The sequence below is a fragment of the Manis javanica genome, chromosome 11 (assembly GCF_040802235.1).
Source record: "Manis javanica isolate MJ-LG chromosome 11, MJ_LKY, whole genome shotgun sequence".
Taxonomy (NCBI): domain Eukaryota; kingdom Metazoa; phylum Chordata; class Mammalia; order Pholidota; family Manidae; genus Manis; species Manis javanica.
The window spans coordinates 53933543-53947994 of NC_133166.1; the positions used below are offsets into that span (position 1 = coordinate 53933543).

General features: G+C 45.1%; 1 protein-coding gene across 5 annotated transcripts in view; it reads left to right on the forward strand.

Moving 5' to 3' along the window:
• NAT10 (N-acetyltransferase 10) overlaps positions 1-14452 on the forward strand; it is a 45655-nt gene that overhangs the window by 28281 nt on the left and 2922 nt on the right. For 2 of the 5 annotated variants that reach the window (XM_073216382.1, XM_073216383.1), the window contains exons 20-29: positions 498-631; positions 843-891; positions 3841-3937; positions 4020-4130; positions 5077-5249; positions 5784-5903; positions 6241-6339; positions 6782-6855; positions 7937-8020; positions 9379-9485. In XM_073216382.1, the coding sequence (XP_073072483.1) occupies positions 498-631; positions 843-891; positions 3841-3937; positions 4020-4130; positions 5077-5249; positions 5784-5903; positions 6241-6339; positions 6782-6855; positions 7937-8020; positions 9379-9485 (1048 nt within the window). Of the gene's footprint in view, positions 1-497; positions 632-842; positions 892-3840; positions 3938-4019; positions 4131-5076; positions 5250-5783; positions 5904-6240; positions 6340-6781; positions 6856-7936; positions 8021-9260; positions 9486-14452 lie in introns of those variants that run through there. The other 3 variants (XM_037019772.2, XM_073216384.1, XM_073216385.1) reach the window with 2 other exon arrangements.

Sequence of the window (14452 nt, forward strand, 5' to 3'; positions counted from 1 at the left end):
TTTAAGAGCATGATTAAGAACTGTCTGGTGGTCTGGGTTCTCTGAGAAGTAGCAGATTTCCTGTCCCAGTTTGGAGAAGCTGCTTTCTGCAGCTACCACTTCAGCTGAGACCCAAATCACATTATCAGCATCACCTGGAAGGTTGTTACAAACGCAGGTCCTGAGCCCTGCCTCTGACCTCCAGAATCAGAAGCTCTGGGGTGGGGCCCAGTAACCTGCATCTTTGCAAGCTCCCACATGCCAGCCTAAAACCACTGCTTCCTAATCTCCGTCTCTTAGAACTAAACCCAGACTGAGGGAAGTTCTGTCTTTGTTGGTAAGCATCATGCACAGTGGTAACTGTTATAGCTTTTCACCCACATTCATTTGGTTTCTGCAGGAGGGGTGGGGAAGGGGCTTACATTTAAGGTCAGGCTCACAGGTTCATTTCTGGTGGGTGTCACTAACCTTCCTCTCCTTTGCTGGGTGGTCTCTGTTCTCTCCTTGGCATCTGTCAGGCTGTCAGCTTGTTGGAAGAGGTTGTCACTCCCCGGAAGGACCTACCTCCCTTACTTCTCAAATTGAATGAGAGGCCAGCCGAGCACCTGGATTACCTGGGTGTGTCCTATGGATTGACCCCCAGGCTCCTCAAGTAAGGTTTACCTGCCTTCCTCCCTGCCCCGCACCACCCCCTTGGCCTTGGCAACCTGGAAATGAGGGCTGGGTCAGCTGTGTGTCTGCCTTTCCTGCCGGTGTCTGCCAGCCGTCTGCTGGCTCTCCGCTTCCCTGGCCTTTCCCATCTTCATCTGTCAGCTGCTACCAGAAGGCATACACGGTGACTTGCTCTCTTTGTATCTTTGCAGGTTCTGGAAACGAGCTGGGTTTGTTCCTGTTTATCTGAGACAGACCCCAGTGAGTGGGGTGTCTGGCAGAGGGGAATGGTATGGGTTTATGGTTGCGGTTGGTGTCAGGTCTGCCCTTGTATAGAGCCTGCCGCCTCCTGCTATGCTGTGCCTCCAAGAGTTTTGTTCTGATGGGTACAAAAAGAGCCACCTCCACTGAAAGGCCATGTGATCACACTTATAACCCACCACGCAGTACCTGCCTGCTGTGTACCTGGTTTTGTGCTTGATTATAAAATGGCAGAGGTGCACAGGGACTTCTTCATCGAATTCTGGAACCCTATAACCTAGAGGCCTCCTTGAATTTGTTGGAAAAAAAAAGATGTAGGTGAGGAGTGCGGTTGTGCAGACTTACACGTTGTTGTTATCTGAAGTAGGTATATAATTTGGATGACAGCCATAGAGGATTATTATGGAAGGTAAGAAAGTTAGTGACTCAGTTAATCAAAAAAAAACACATTTTTTTTTTAAATCAGTGAACAAGATAAGCTATGAAGCTTATTTTTTAAAGGGTAGAAATAGGCAACAGAAAGCAAACAAATGAGAAATTTTCAGTCTTATATGCTACAAAGAAAACCGAACACTGAAATTATGGTGGTGTGAGCTGTCAGGCTTATGAGGGGTGACCTTTCACGCTGAAACCTGTATGACCAGAGTTCACCAGCCATGTGACAGTCATGAGAGAAGAGCCTTTCCAAGCAGAAGGCACAGCAAGCATAGGACCTGAGGTGGACATGAACTCAGTGCTTTGAAGGAAACAAGGGAAGGCTGTGGCTGGAGAGTCCTTCCAAACAAGGGTGGTGGTTCGTGAGGAGGCATTTAGGCCTGGGGAGGATGCTGTGTTTCTTCCCCTTCAGTTGGAGAAAGGGGTCAGAGGAGAGGAGCTGTGGCTGCTTTGTGGACAGTGGGTGGTAGTGGCCCAGGAGCAGAGGCAGGGGGATGAGTGGGTGAGATGCAGTTTGGACTGAGGAGGAAGAGGTGAAGGTGGAGAGAGGTGACCAGATGCGAGATGTGTTCTGGAGGTCCACCTGACTAGAACTGAAGGATTGGATGTGCAAGATGAGTGACCAGAAGGACTAAGGATAATTCTTAGGATTATGGCTTGAGAGAATGGATGAGAAACTGGGTGTTGGAGGCACTTTTTGCAAAGACCCACAGGGCAAGGACCAGGTTTGGAGGTCAAAGTGGAACTGTTTTGGCACAGTGTGAGATGCCTATTAAACATGGAAATGGAAACCTGGAATAGGCAGCCACTACAGGAGTCTGGAGTTCCAGGAAGAGGCTGGGACTAGAGAGAGGGTGATCTGGGAGTCATCAGCATATTCTTAATAGAATATACTCCCTGGGACAAGGGTGTTTTCTCTTTTCTTCACAGCTGTAACCCCAGCATTCAATGGCATCTACTATGTCTAGTATGTGTTTAATAAATACTTTTGTTCAGTGTATGAATACATATTTAAAGCTATTGAAGATAGGGCCTGAAAGTAGATGGAAAGGAGGGGGAGTCCTTGGACTCTGCACTGTGTAGAGGACTGGGTTGGAAGGCAAAGCCAGGGAGACTGAGAAGGAGTGGCCTTAATCTGTCAGAGGAAGTTGAGGGTATGGTGTCAGATTAACAAGTGTTCCAAGAAGGGGAGCCAGTTGCTGTCAGAGAACAAGTAAGATGGGGACAAACAGTTGACCATTGAACTTGACAGCATGGGTGATGAGAGTGAAAGCAGTCTCAGTGGAGGGATCGACCTGAACGAAGAGAATGGCAGAGTGGGGGAAAGGACCACGAGTAGGTAGATGATGCAAGGTAGCTGGCGGAGGACTGCAGTTAAGGCGGGTTTGCCAGATGGGAGATTCCAGAGCATGTTTGCTGCAAGACATGATCCTTTGGAGATCGAGCAGATAATAGTAGAGCTGAGGCAGTCTGATTGCGGGAGTGCAGGCCTTGAGGAGGCCAGGGACTGGGACCCAGAGTGCAGGAGGAGAGGTGGCTACCACATCCCTCACAGCAAGAGGGGAGGTAGAGAGGGTGGGTACAGAAGTATCAGTCTGCTGGGTGAGTTGGTGTTGGGAGGGTGAAGGAGCACTCTTCTGATTCTGCTTTGTCCAAAGATTGAGAGGTCATCAGCCGAGAGGAAAGAGTGTTGGTTTGATTTTGGAGGGCACAAAAGCAGTAGCCAAGGGTAGTGCCCGTTGGAAAGTTTAAAGTTGGGACTGGTAGAGATGTCTGGGTGCTCAGCTTTGAGGCAGGCACAGAGCAGCTCCTAGATGCACCTGGTCCTTGACGAGTTTGGGTGAGGTATGACTTTGGCAGTCAGCTGCAAGGAGAATGCACACCACTGAGGATAGTGTAGACTGTGGTATGTCCCCGTGGTCTTAACACTGCATGCTGGTCATCTGTGACTTGGTGCTGGTGTTTGTTATATGAATGTTCTTCAGTTGAAATCCATTAGATATTTTTATGGTGTAGGGCTTTATGTTTGTTATGTAGTAAAAACTTAAAAATCTGTGGTCACTTACTCAGCACTAAAAAAAGCTTGCACTTGCAAGTATGTGCTTTGCCACCATGGGAACTCTAGGTTTTTACCTCGGAGTTTTGGCTCTAAGTCCAACATGATTGGATCACGTGGAGTTGAAGCTGTAATGACTCTGAGCTCAGAATGTGACCCACTGGGAGCAAGTAGCTCACTTCCATGGCTCTGGAGAGCCGAGCCAGCTGTGCTGCACTGCTCTGGAACCGAGAAAGTTACAGAGTAGGGTTGTCTTTGAAAACTGCAGTGTAGGAGCTGAGGCCATGTGGACTGTGAAGGCAAGGGCTGTGCTGTGGAGGGCTCCTCTTCTGGCTGGGGAGGAAGGGGAGGCTTGTGGAAGCACTGAGTCTTACTGCTCTGCCTGCTTGCCCTTTAGCAGTGACAGATCATCCACAAAAGGGTGTCCCTGGTGCCAATTAGGCATTTGTGTTTCCCAGAATGACCTGACTGGAGAACACTCATGCATCATGCTGAAGACGCTGACTGACGAGGATGCAGCCGACCAGGGAGCATGGCTCTTGGCCTTTTGGAAAGGTGGATTACAGTGGAGTGGGGTCAGTGGGGTCATGGGCAGGGGGCCTCCACACCTCTGACACTGTGTGGTTGTGCCCCACAGATTTCCGAAGGCGGTTCCTAGCCCTGCTCTCCTACCAGTTCAGCACCTTCTCTCCTCCCTTGGCTCTGAATATCATTCAGAACAGGAATGTGGGGAAGCCAGCGCAGCCAGGTGAGCAGGGCCGGAGGGCGTGGAGGGCTGGTAGTGGCTTGGTTGTGTGGAAGTAGGAGGTAGGCACTGTGGTCCAGGAAGATGTCTAGACTAGAAATTGAGGGGCCGTTTGTAGGCCTACACCTCCCACAGACGGCCTCCCTCTCCTAGGGGTGTCATCACACAGTGCTTTTATCTTCACAACAAGACTTTGGGGATGTAATTTGACTTCATATGTCAAATAAGGTCACACAGATAGTTGTAGACCCAATTTAAACCCTGTGAGCTAGGGTAACTAGCTCAATTCTGAGGCTATTTCCTCATTCATGAAATTGTACTAAGAGTATGTGGCCAAACTTCTGTGGCCAACACATAGAAGTGCTTGGGGCATATAAATTCTCTTTGAATATTTAAAATACAAAAATACTTAAGAGATTTTTAGTATTAATATCTGTGGGGGTGGGGTTTTTTTTTTTCCTGTTGTTGATTTGTATGTGTGTGTGTATATACCTTTTTTTGCCAATTATATTTTGATGGAAAAATCTTGTGTTCCTTGAGCTGGGCAGAGCATACATACTTTCTGTGAAGCTGGGTCCTGAGCAGAAATGACAGAGTGGTGTGTGTGTTCCTCTAATCCTGGGGCTTGGTAGCCTTTCCTTGGTCTGATGTGTTGGCATGAAACTGTGAGCAAGGGTCACATGCCAGTTGTACCCCTCCCCTCCCTGCATGGCCCGGAGCTACCTCCCCTTAGCAGGAGAAGGTTAGGGCTGCCCAGCGCAGCATGCTGTATTGCAGGGCAGGTACTTCCCAGTGGCTCCTCTCCTGCTGCCCTCCGGCTGAAGGCCTGTAAAGGAGTAGCTGGGAAGGTGCCACCGGGGGACCATTGTGCATTCTGTGTGGGAATCCCGTCAGACTCCTGAGAGCACATCTAGCTGCTCTGACCTGTCTGGTTCTGTCGCATGTATAGCCCTACACCGGGAGGAGCTGGCAGCGCTCTTCCTCCCCTATGATCTGAAGAGGCTGGAGATGTATTCACGGAACATGGTTGACTATCACCTCATCATGGACATGATCCCGGCCATCTCCCGGATGTATTTCCTGAACCAGCTGGGGGACTTGGGCCTGTCTGCTGCCCAGTCAGTAGGTTACCTGCTGCCCATGTGCTGGGTTTGTGGAGTGATTTATGTGCTGGATATTGGGTCGGGCACTTTGACTTATTTTTGTGCATTTAATCCCCCCCAGTTCTGGTAGGTGAGTAGTGGTCTCCCTGTATTACAGGTGTAGACATTTGCCCTCTGAAGTTGAGTCATGTGCCCAGCCCTATAGTTAGTAAGTAAAAGAGCTTCAGTTTGAACCCACATTCTTTCCACCCTACCACATTGCCTTGATTCTTACTCTGCTTCAGCAGAGGTACAGGAGCACCCTGAACTTGCAGCTATAAGCAGCTATTTGTCAGGATAATAAGTTAGGGATTTCAGGAAGAGGGAGTATTTCTTGGTGATTTGAGTAACAGGATGAAAGAGAAGATTCCTGAGAAGAAAATAGTCATTGCCAGTTGATATTTTTGTACCAGATAGCTTTGGTCAAAAGAGCATAATTCTGGTTCTTGGAATCATTTTGAAATGGGCACGGTCGTGTCCTAGAGGCCAGTACAGCAGATTTTCCATCTTCTAGGCTCTTCTTTTGGGAATTGGTCTGCAGCATAAGTCTGTGGACCAGCTGGAAAAGGAGATTGAGCTGCCTTCCGGCCAGTTGATGGGACTTTTCAACCGGATCATCCGCAAAGTTGTTAAGGTAATCTTGGCTGAGGACAGGGTTATGGTCTATCTCTAATAATGTAACATTCCACTCCCTGTCCAACGATGAATAGATGTTAACACTTGGCCATATTTGCTGCAGATATTTAAACATGGACACACACAGAAGTCTGAGGCTTCAGCTTTATCTGTAATGTTGTGTGTCCTCCCTCAGAGGCATCACTGTTAGGAATTTGATATTTTTCCAGTCTGTGTTATTAATTCCCTGTGAATGCATGTATTTCTAAACCATGTAGAGTATATGTTAAATGACTTGGTAATGAGTAGCTGGGTCCCTGCTGCTGCTTCATCTTCTTGTCCGTTCTCTTTTGTAGCTATTTAACGAAGTGCAGGAAAAGGCCATTGAGGAGCAGATGGTGGCAGTGAAGGATGTGGTTATGGAGCCCACGATGAAGACCCTGAGTGATGACCTGGTATGCCCTGCCGAAGGCCTTGGTCACACCAAATGTATGCTCTCACCCCTTGAGGAAGAGCCCTGTGCCCAGAGCCAGCTCCGGGTGTCAGGAGTGTTTGTGTTCTGTGGGTGGGAGTGAGTGTGCACTCCCAGGGCTTCCCTGAGTGTTGCTCCTTCCTGCCCTGATATACACAAGCCCACACAGTCCTAGACTCATGCCTCCCACTGAGTGTGTGTGCAAGCAGTCCAGCAGCCACTGTTGCAAACTTGTTTGTCCTTTTAGACTTTTCAAAATGCACATTTTAGTAGGATGTATATGAACCCCTCTAACATGGGGTGTGGGCAGTAAACTGTAGAGAAGATGTTTGCTTGTCATGATGGTATTCTATCCCCTTGCTTTTTTCTGTGATTCGTCCCCTGCTTGACTTTGAGCTACTCTGTCCATGGGGCTTTGACCACAGGATGAAGCAGCAAAGGAATTCCAGGAGAAACACAAGAAAGAAGTGGGGAAGCTGAAGAACATGGACCTCTCTCAGTAAGGCCCCCTCCCCTGTTTGGTGTGGGGAAGCAAAGGCTCTGCCTCAGGTCCCAGGGCCCTCAGAATCTGCCTCCAGGTTGCTTCTAATTGACATCCTGCATGCCCTGGAAGCAGTGTTTCTTAGGATTGTTTTTAGAAGCATTAATAGCTAAAAACCTGCTAATTTAGTATTTGGATAATGTTGGAGTCTTTGGTTTCCCCAGATTAGCTCTCCACTTTGACTTGCAAATCATCTCCCAAGATTGTAGGGCTCCATGTCATGCCTTGGGTCCCTCAGGGAAGGGGGATGCTGAGAAATGAGCATGCACTTTTTATGGCCTCTTTTCTCTTTCTGGGTTTTGCATGTGTATTTGTTTAAAGAAAGTATTCTACTGCATACAAATGATCAAAACCCCTTGCTCTGGAACCTTCTGTGTACTAGGAATCCTAATGCCTTTTGAGCTTCAAACATAGTGGTGTTGCCTGCACTGTGGACTGGTATGAATAACAACTCCGGAATCAATGGTTTCTGAGCCTCTGACTTGTAGTGCCCTTGCTGGATTCTCAGTATTGGTGGTTGGTGGATGCATGTGACAGGTGGCCAGGAGGGTCCTGGGCAAGGGTTTCAAGCTCTTTCCTCAGCTTTGCAATATCAAAACCTTGACTTGCTAGGACTCCTAGATCCTAGAGGTTGGGTATGTGGGGCAGGGAGAGGCAATTCTAGGGCTGGTGGGCAGATGCCTGGAGGTAGCAGTGAGTAAGATTGGAGGGGGTGGGTGATGGAGGCCTCTTTGATGGGTAGTTAATGAGAATCAGGTGGCAGAAGTCAGGCAGCTGCCTTCTGGGCTGGATGGTCCTGTCACTGACTCCTCCTGGCAGGCCTGGTGACCCTCCTTGCTCCATCCATCCAGCTGAGCTTCACATCTCATGGCCCTGCTATATGCCTGTTACCCTCTCTCTGCTGCTCAGATACTGACAGCTTGTCCTGGCTTTTGTGGCAGGATGTGTCTGATGAGGATGTTGTCAGTCTCATTTTCTTCTGCAGTTGCCTCTTCTTTCAAGCAGGCATTGATATTTTGCTTCTTTTTTTTCTTTTTAGATACATAATCCGTGGGGATGACGAAGAGTGGAATGAGGTTTTGGATAAAGCTGGGCAGAATGCCTCGATTGTTAGCCTGAAAAGGTGAGGCCTGGCAGACATCTGACAAGAGAGGCCTTCTGGGCACTCTGAGTCTCTAATAGATGTCACCAGGCAATAAGGAGGTTGGAGCAAAAGCTTTGAGAGAAAATTGCTATTCTTTCCTTTAAGGGTTGCTACTTTTGGATCATACCATATGGTAGGACCATTGCTCAGGCCTGGGTCTCTGCATTCCTCGTATCCTGCAGACATGCCAGGGTGATGGGTTTGGGAGAAGAGCCCTGGAGCTGTTGCTGACTGAGCACTGCCTCTGGGCTTTAATATAGTGTCCCGTTCCTCCTTGAAACAGCAGAGGTGGCTGTTGTATTACTACCACTGCTTTGAAGAGGAAGGAAATGATGCTTTAAGCTGTTAAGTAACTTCTGAAAGGCAAACAGCTAGTTAGAGGCAGAGCCAGAATCAGGCCCGTGTTTGTCCACTGTAAAGCCCATAGTTTCACTTGCTACACTCTCCTCCCTCTAAACCAGTGGTTCTCAAAGTTTTGGGTCTCGGAGTTCCTTATGTCATAAAAATTACTGAAGGCTGCAAAGGGGTCACCCTTTTATGTGGGTGATATCTATCAATATTTCCCATACTAGAAATGAAAAAATGGAGAAATACTCAGAATTAATCATCATGGACTCATTAGGGTTTTGTTATTTTAAAATCTTTTTTCTCATAAAAATTTTAGTGAGAAGAGTGGTTTTGTTTTACATTTTACACATCTCTTTTTATATCTCACATAATAGAAAGCAGCTGGATTCTCATATCTGTCTCTGCTTTCAATCTGTTCTGCTATCACATGCCTTGTAGCTGCTAGAAAACAAGAACAATTGTGAGAGAATGAAAATGAAAAAGGCATATAATAGCATTAGTATGGAGATGGTTTTGACCTTAGGTCTACCTAGAAGGGTCTTGGGGACCCCAGGAGCCCATGAACCCCCCTTTGCAGAAAAGTTTGGGGTGAAGGTTTTCAGAGGGGTGCATTTGTAGGGAACAGTAGGTCCTTGGGCTGGAACCTTCATCTGAGTTTCGCTTGGGAAGAGAATAGGACTTCCTCCGCCCCAGGCCTCTGGAGAGGAGACATCCACAGCTGCCTTGGGGCTCAGTGGGGAGGGTAAGTTCTCGGCATTGCTGTAGGACTGGGTACCCTGAAGAGTTTATTTGGAAAGATGAAATCTTATGATTTTAGGAACTAAAGATCCCAGAAATCTGATCTGATACTCTCTTGTGCATTCTCCATAAGTCATGGCAGTATTTTGAAGGTTCTAGCATCCATGCCAGCTTCATTTCCCAGATGCTCTGATGTGGCACAAGAGCCCACTGTCAGTGCATCCTAATTCCTGGCTTGAACAATATGGCAGATGTATCGCAGGGCCTGTGATGGCAATGGCCTTGAGTATTGTGGCTTCGACTGGAACAAAAATCCAGGGAATGGATTCCCCAGAGATTCAAGATGGTGGCATGAGAGGTGAGAATTCCTCCTAAAACCACAAATAGTATGAAAATATAGTTAATACAACTAACCCTAAAACAGGAACAGGAAAGAAGGCTGAACCAGACTGCATACAGACCTCACAAACAGAGCAGACCTCATGAAACAGGGTAATGTACGAAAGCCTTGATCCAGCAGGACCCAGACCCTTCTCGCACCCCAGCTCACCGGCAGGAGGAAGAGAAACGGAGCGGGGAGAGGGTGGAAGCCTGGGACTGCTGAACACCTAGCCCTGGAGATCTGCTTTGTGAGCAGAAACTTACATTGTGTGGTGCTCTGGAGGTTGGGGAGCTGGGACAGCTGGAGTGCTTGAGAAACTGAGAGTCTGGCTGTTTGTGGAGGAGGGGATCCACACCAGGCTGCTCTGGGACAAAGCAAAGGCAGGCAGTCTGAGAGGCTTCCTAGCAGTGAGAGGGCTGCTGAAGGGGTGGGGCTTGCACGGAGCTTGCTGCACGGGAGAAGGGAGAAGTGAACAAGGTTGGGCACACTCTGTCCAGTAGGCTGGGAACTTTGAGTAGCTTCAGGCACTCCATCCCCCTGGCTGGCTACTCAGCTCCAAGGCCCACTACTGTGACATGCAGCCTGCCAAGCCCTCCTCCTGGCCTGATAGCAGCGGCTTGCAAACAGCCAGTCACTGTACTGGCATCAGGCCAGTCAGAGGGAGGCCCTGCCTGCAACAGCTAGAGATGCCAAGCACAGAGGCTCACACCTGTGAGCTCAACCCACTGGCTCTGACACTGGAGACAGGCACCGCAGACGGGAATCAGGAAACGGATCTTTCTTCCCCCCAGGCACCAGCTCTGCTCCCCTTCGACCCCCATCCTCACTCTAGGGGCTGAGCACCTTCAGAGACTGGAGCTTCTGGGCACTAGAGGGCACCACATAGAAATATGAAACATCAAAAGAACGTGGTTCAGACCAAAATCTCACAAACCCAGAAAAAGGGCCAAATGAAACTGAAGTCACCAATCTTCCTGAAAGAGAGTTCAAAATAAAAATCATAAACATGCTTATGGAGGTACAGAAAAATATTCAAGAACTCAGGAATGAATTTAAGACAGAGATTCAATCATTAAGAAATTCCATAACTGAAATGAAATGTACAATGGAGGGATTTAAAAGCAGATGAGATGTAGTAGAAGAGACGGTAAATGGAATAGAAATTAGAAAAGAGGAATACAAAGAAGCTGAGGTACAGAGAGAAAAAAGAATCTCTAAGAATGAAAGAATATTGAGAGAAGTGTGTGACCAATCGAAACAGAACAATATTTGCATTATAGGGGTACCAGAAGAAGAAGACAGAGAAAAAGGGATAGAAAGTGTCATTAAGGAAGTAATTGCTGAAAACTTCCCCAATCTGGTGAAGGAGATATTCTTTCAAGCCATGGAGGTGCACAGATCTCCCAACACAAGGAACTCAAGAAAGACAACATCAAGACATAAAATAATTAAAATGGCAAATATCAAGGATAAAGACAAACTTTTAAAAGCAGTTAGAGAGAGAAAAAAGATCACATACAAAGGAAAACCCGTCAGGCTATCAGACTTCTCAACAGAAACCTTACAGGCCAGAAGGGGCATTTAATGCAGTTAAACAGAAGGGTGCTGAATCAAGAATACTCTACCTGGCAAGGTTATTTAAATTTGAAGGATGGATTAAATAATTTTCAGATAAGCAAAAGCTGAGAGAATTTACCTCCCATAAACCACCTCTACAGTGCATTTTGGAGGGATTCCTATAAGATGGAATTATTCCTAAGGCTAAATAGATGTCACCCAAGGGATAGACAAAGAGTACAGAATATGATTTATTACATACAAAGAATGGAGGAGGAAGAAAAAGGAGGGGGAAAAAAAAGAACCTTTAGGTTCTGCTTGTAATAGCATATGAAGTGAGTTAAATTAGACTGTTAGATAGTAAGGGGATTACCCTTGAACTTAGTAACCATGAATCTAAAGCCTGCAATGGCAGTGAGTACATACCTATCGATGATCACCCTAAATGTAAATGGTCTGAATGCACCCATCAAAAGACAGTCACTGAATGGGTAAAAAAACAAGACCCAACTATATGCTGCCTACAAGAGACTCACTTCAAACCCAAAGACATATACAGACAGAAAGTAAAGGGATGGAAAAAGATATTTCATGCAACTAATGGAGAGAAAAAAGCAGGAGTTGCAGTATTTGTTTGTATCAGACAAAATAGACTTCAAAACAAAGTCACAAGAGACAAAGAGGGACATTACATAATGATAAAGTGGTCAGGTCAACAAGAGGATATAACTATTATAAATATCTATGCACCCAACACAGGATGACCTACATATGTGAAACAAATACTAACAGAACTAAAGGAGGAAATAGAATGCAATGCATTCATTTTAGGAGACTTCAACACACCACTCACTCAAAAGTACAGATCGACCAGACAGAAAATAAGTAAGGAGACAGACAGAGGCACTGAACAATGTATTAGAACAGATGGACCTAACAGACATCTAAGGAACACTCCATCCAAAAGCAACAGGATACACATTCTTGTCAAGTGCGCATGGAACGTTTTCAAGAATAGATCATATACTAGGCCACAAAAAAGAGCAGCAGTAAATTAAAAAAGATTGAAATTGTACCAACCAGCTTCTCAGACAACAAAGGTATGAAACTAGAAATAAATTACACAAATAAAATGAAAAAGTCCATAAACACATGGAGGCTTAATAACATGCTTCTAAATAATCAATGGATCAATGACAAAATAAAAACAGAGTTCAAGCAATATATGGAGACAAATGACAACAATAATTCAACACTGCAAAATCTGTGTTATGCAGCAAAGGCCATGCTAAGAGGGAAATATATTGCAATACAGGCCTACCTCAGGAAAGAAGAACTATCCCAAATGAACAGTCTAAACTCACAATTAATGAAACTGGAAAAGGAAGCACAAATGAGGCCCACAGTCAGTAGAAGGAGGGACATAATAAAGATTAAAGCAGAAATAAATAAAATGAGAAAAAAAACAATAGAAAAATTAATGAAACCAAGAGCTGGTTCTTTAAGAAAATAAACAAAATAGGTAAACCCGTAGCCAGACTTATCAAGAGAAAAAGAGAGTCTACACACATAAAAAGAATCAGAAAGAAGAAAGGAAAAATCACTATGGACACCACAGAAATACAAAGAATTATGAGAGAATACTATGAAAAATTATATGGTAACCAACTGGATAACCTAGAAGAAATGGACAACTTTCTAGAAAAATACAACTTTCCAAGGCTGACCCAGGAAGAAACAGAAAATCTGAATAGACCAATTACCAGCAACAAAATTGAACTGGTAATCAAAACACTACCTAAGAACAAAACTCTTGGACCAGATGGTTTCACTGCTGAATTTGATCAAACATTTAGTGAAGACCTAATACCCATCCTCCTTAAAGTTTTCCAAAAAGTAGAAGAGGAGAGAATACTCCCAAACTCATTCTACCAGGCCAACATCACTCTAATACCAAAACCAGCCAAAGACAACACAAAAAAAGAAAATTACAGACCAATATCCCTGATGAACATAGATGCAAAAATACTTAACAAAATATTAGCAAACCGAATTCAAAAATACATCAAAAAAATCATCCATCATGATCAAGTGGGATTCATCTCAGGGATGCAAGGATGGTACAACATTCAAAAATCCATCAACATCCACTGCATCAACAAAAAGAAGGACAAAACCCACATGATCATCTTCATAGATGCTGAAAAAGCATTCGACGAAATTCAACATCCATTCATGATAAAAACTCTCAACAAAATGGATATAGAGGGCAAGTACCTCAACATAATAAAGGCCATATATATATATGACAAACCCACAGCCAACATCATACTTAACAGCGAGAAGCTGAGAGCTTTTCCTTTAATATAGGGAACAAGACAGGGATGCCCACTCTTCCCACTGCTATTCAACATAGTACTGGAGGTCCTAGCCATGGCAATCAGACAACACAAAGAAATAAAAGGCATCCAGACTGTCAAGGATGAAGTTAAACTGTCCCTGTTTGCAGATGACATGATACTGTACATAAAAAATCCTAAGGACTCCACTCCAAAACGACTAGATCTAATATCAGAATTTAGCAAAGTTGCGGGATATAAACTTAATACACAGAAATCTGTTGCATTCCAATACACTAATGATGAACTAGCAGAAAGAGAAATCAGGAAAACAATTCCATTCACAATTGCATCAAAAAGAATAAAATACCTAGGAATAAACCTAACCAAGGAAGTGAAACACTTATACTCTGAAAACTACAAGACACTCATGAGAGAAATTAAAGAAACCAATAAATGGAAACACATCCTGTGCTCATTGATAGGCAGAATTAATATTGTCAAAATGGCCATCCTGCCTAAAGCAATCTACAGATTCAATGCAATCCCTATCAAAATACCAACAGCATTCTTCAATGAACTAGAGCAAATAGTTCTAAAATTCATATGGAACCAGAGAAGACCCCAAATAGCCAAAGCAATCCTGAGAAGGAAGAATAAAGCAGGGGGAATTACACTTCCTGACTTCAAGCTCTACTACAAAGCCACAGTAATCAAGACAATTTGGTACTGGCACAAGAACAGACCCATAGACCAACGGAACAGACTAGACAGCCCAGATAGAAACCCAAGCATATATGGTCAACTAATATACGATAAAGGAGCAATGGATATACAACGGGGAAATGACAGCCTCTTCAACAGCTGGTCTTGGCAAAACTGGACAGCTACATGCAAGAGAATGAAACTGGATTATTGTCTAACCCCATACACAAAAGTAAACTCAAAATGGATCAAAGACCTGAGTGTAAGTCATGAAACCAAAAGACTCTTAGAAAAAACATAGGCAAAAATCTCGTGGACATAAACATGAGCAACTTCTCCATG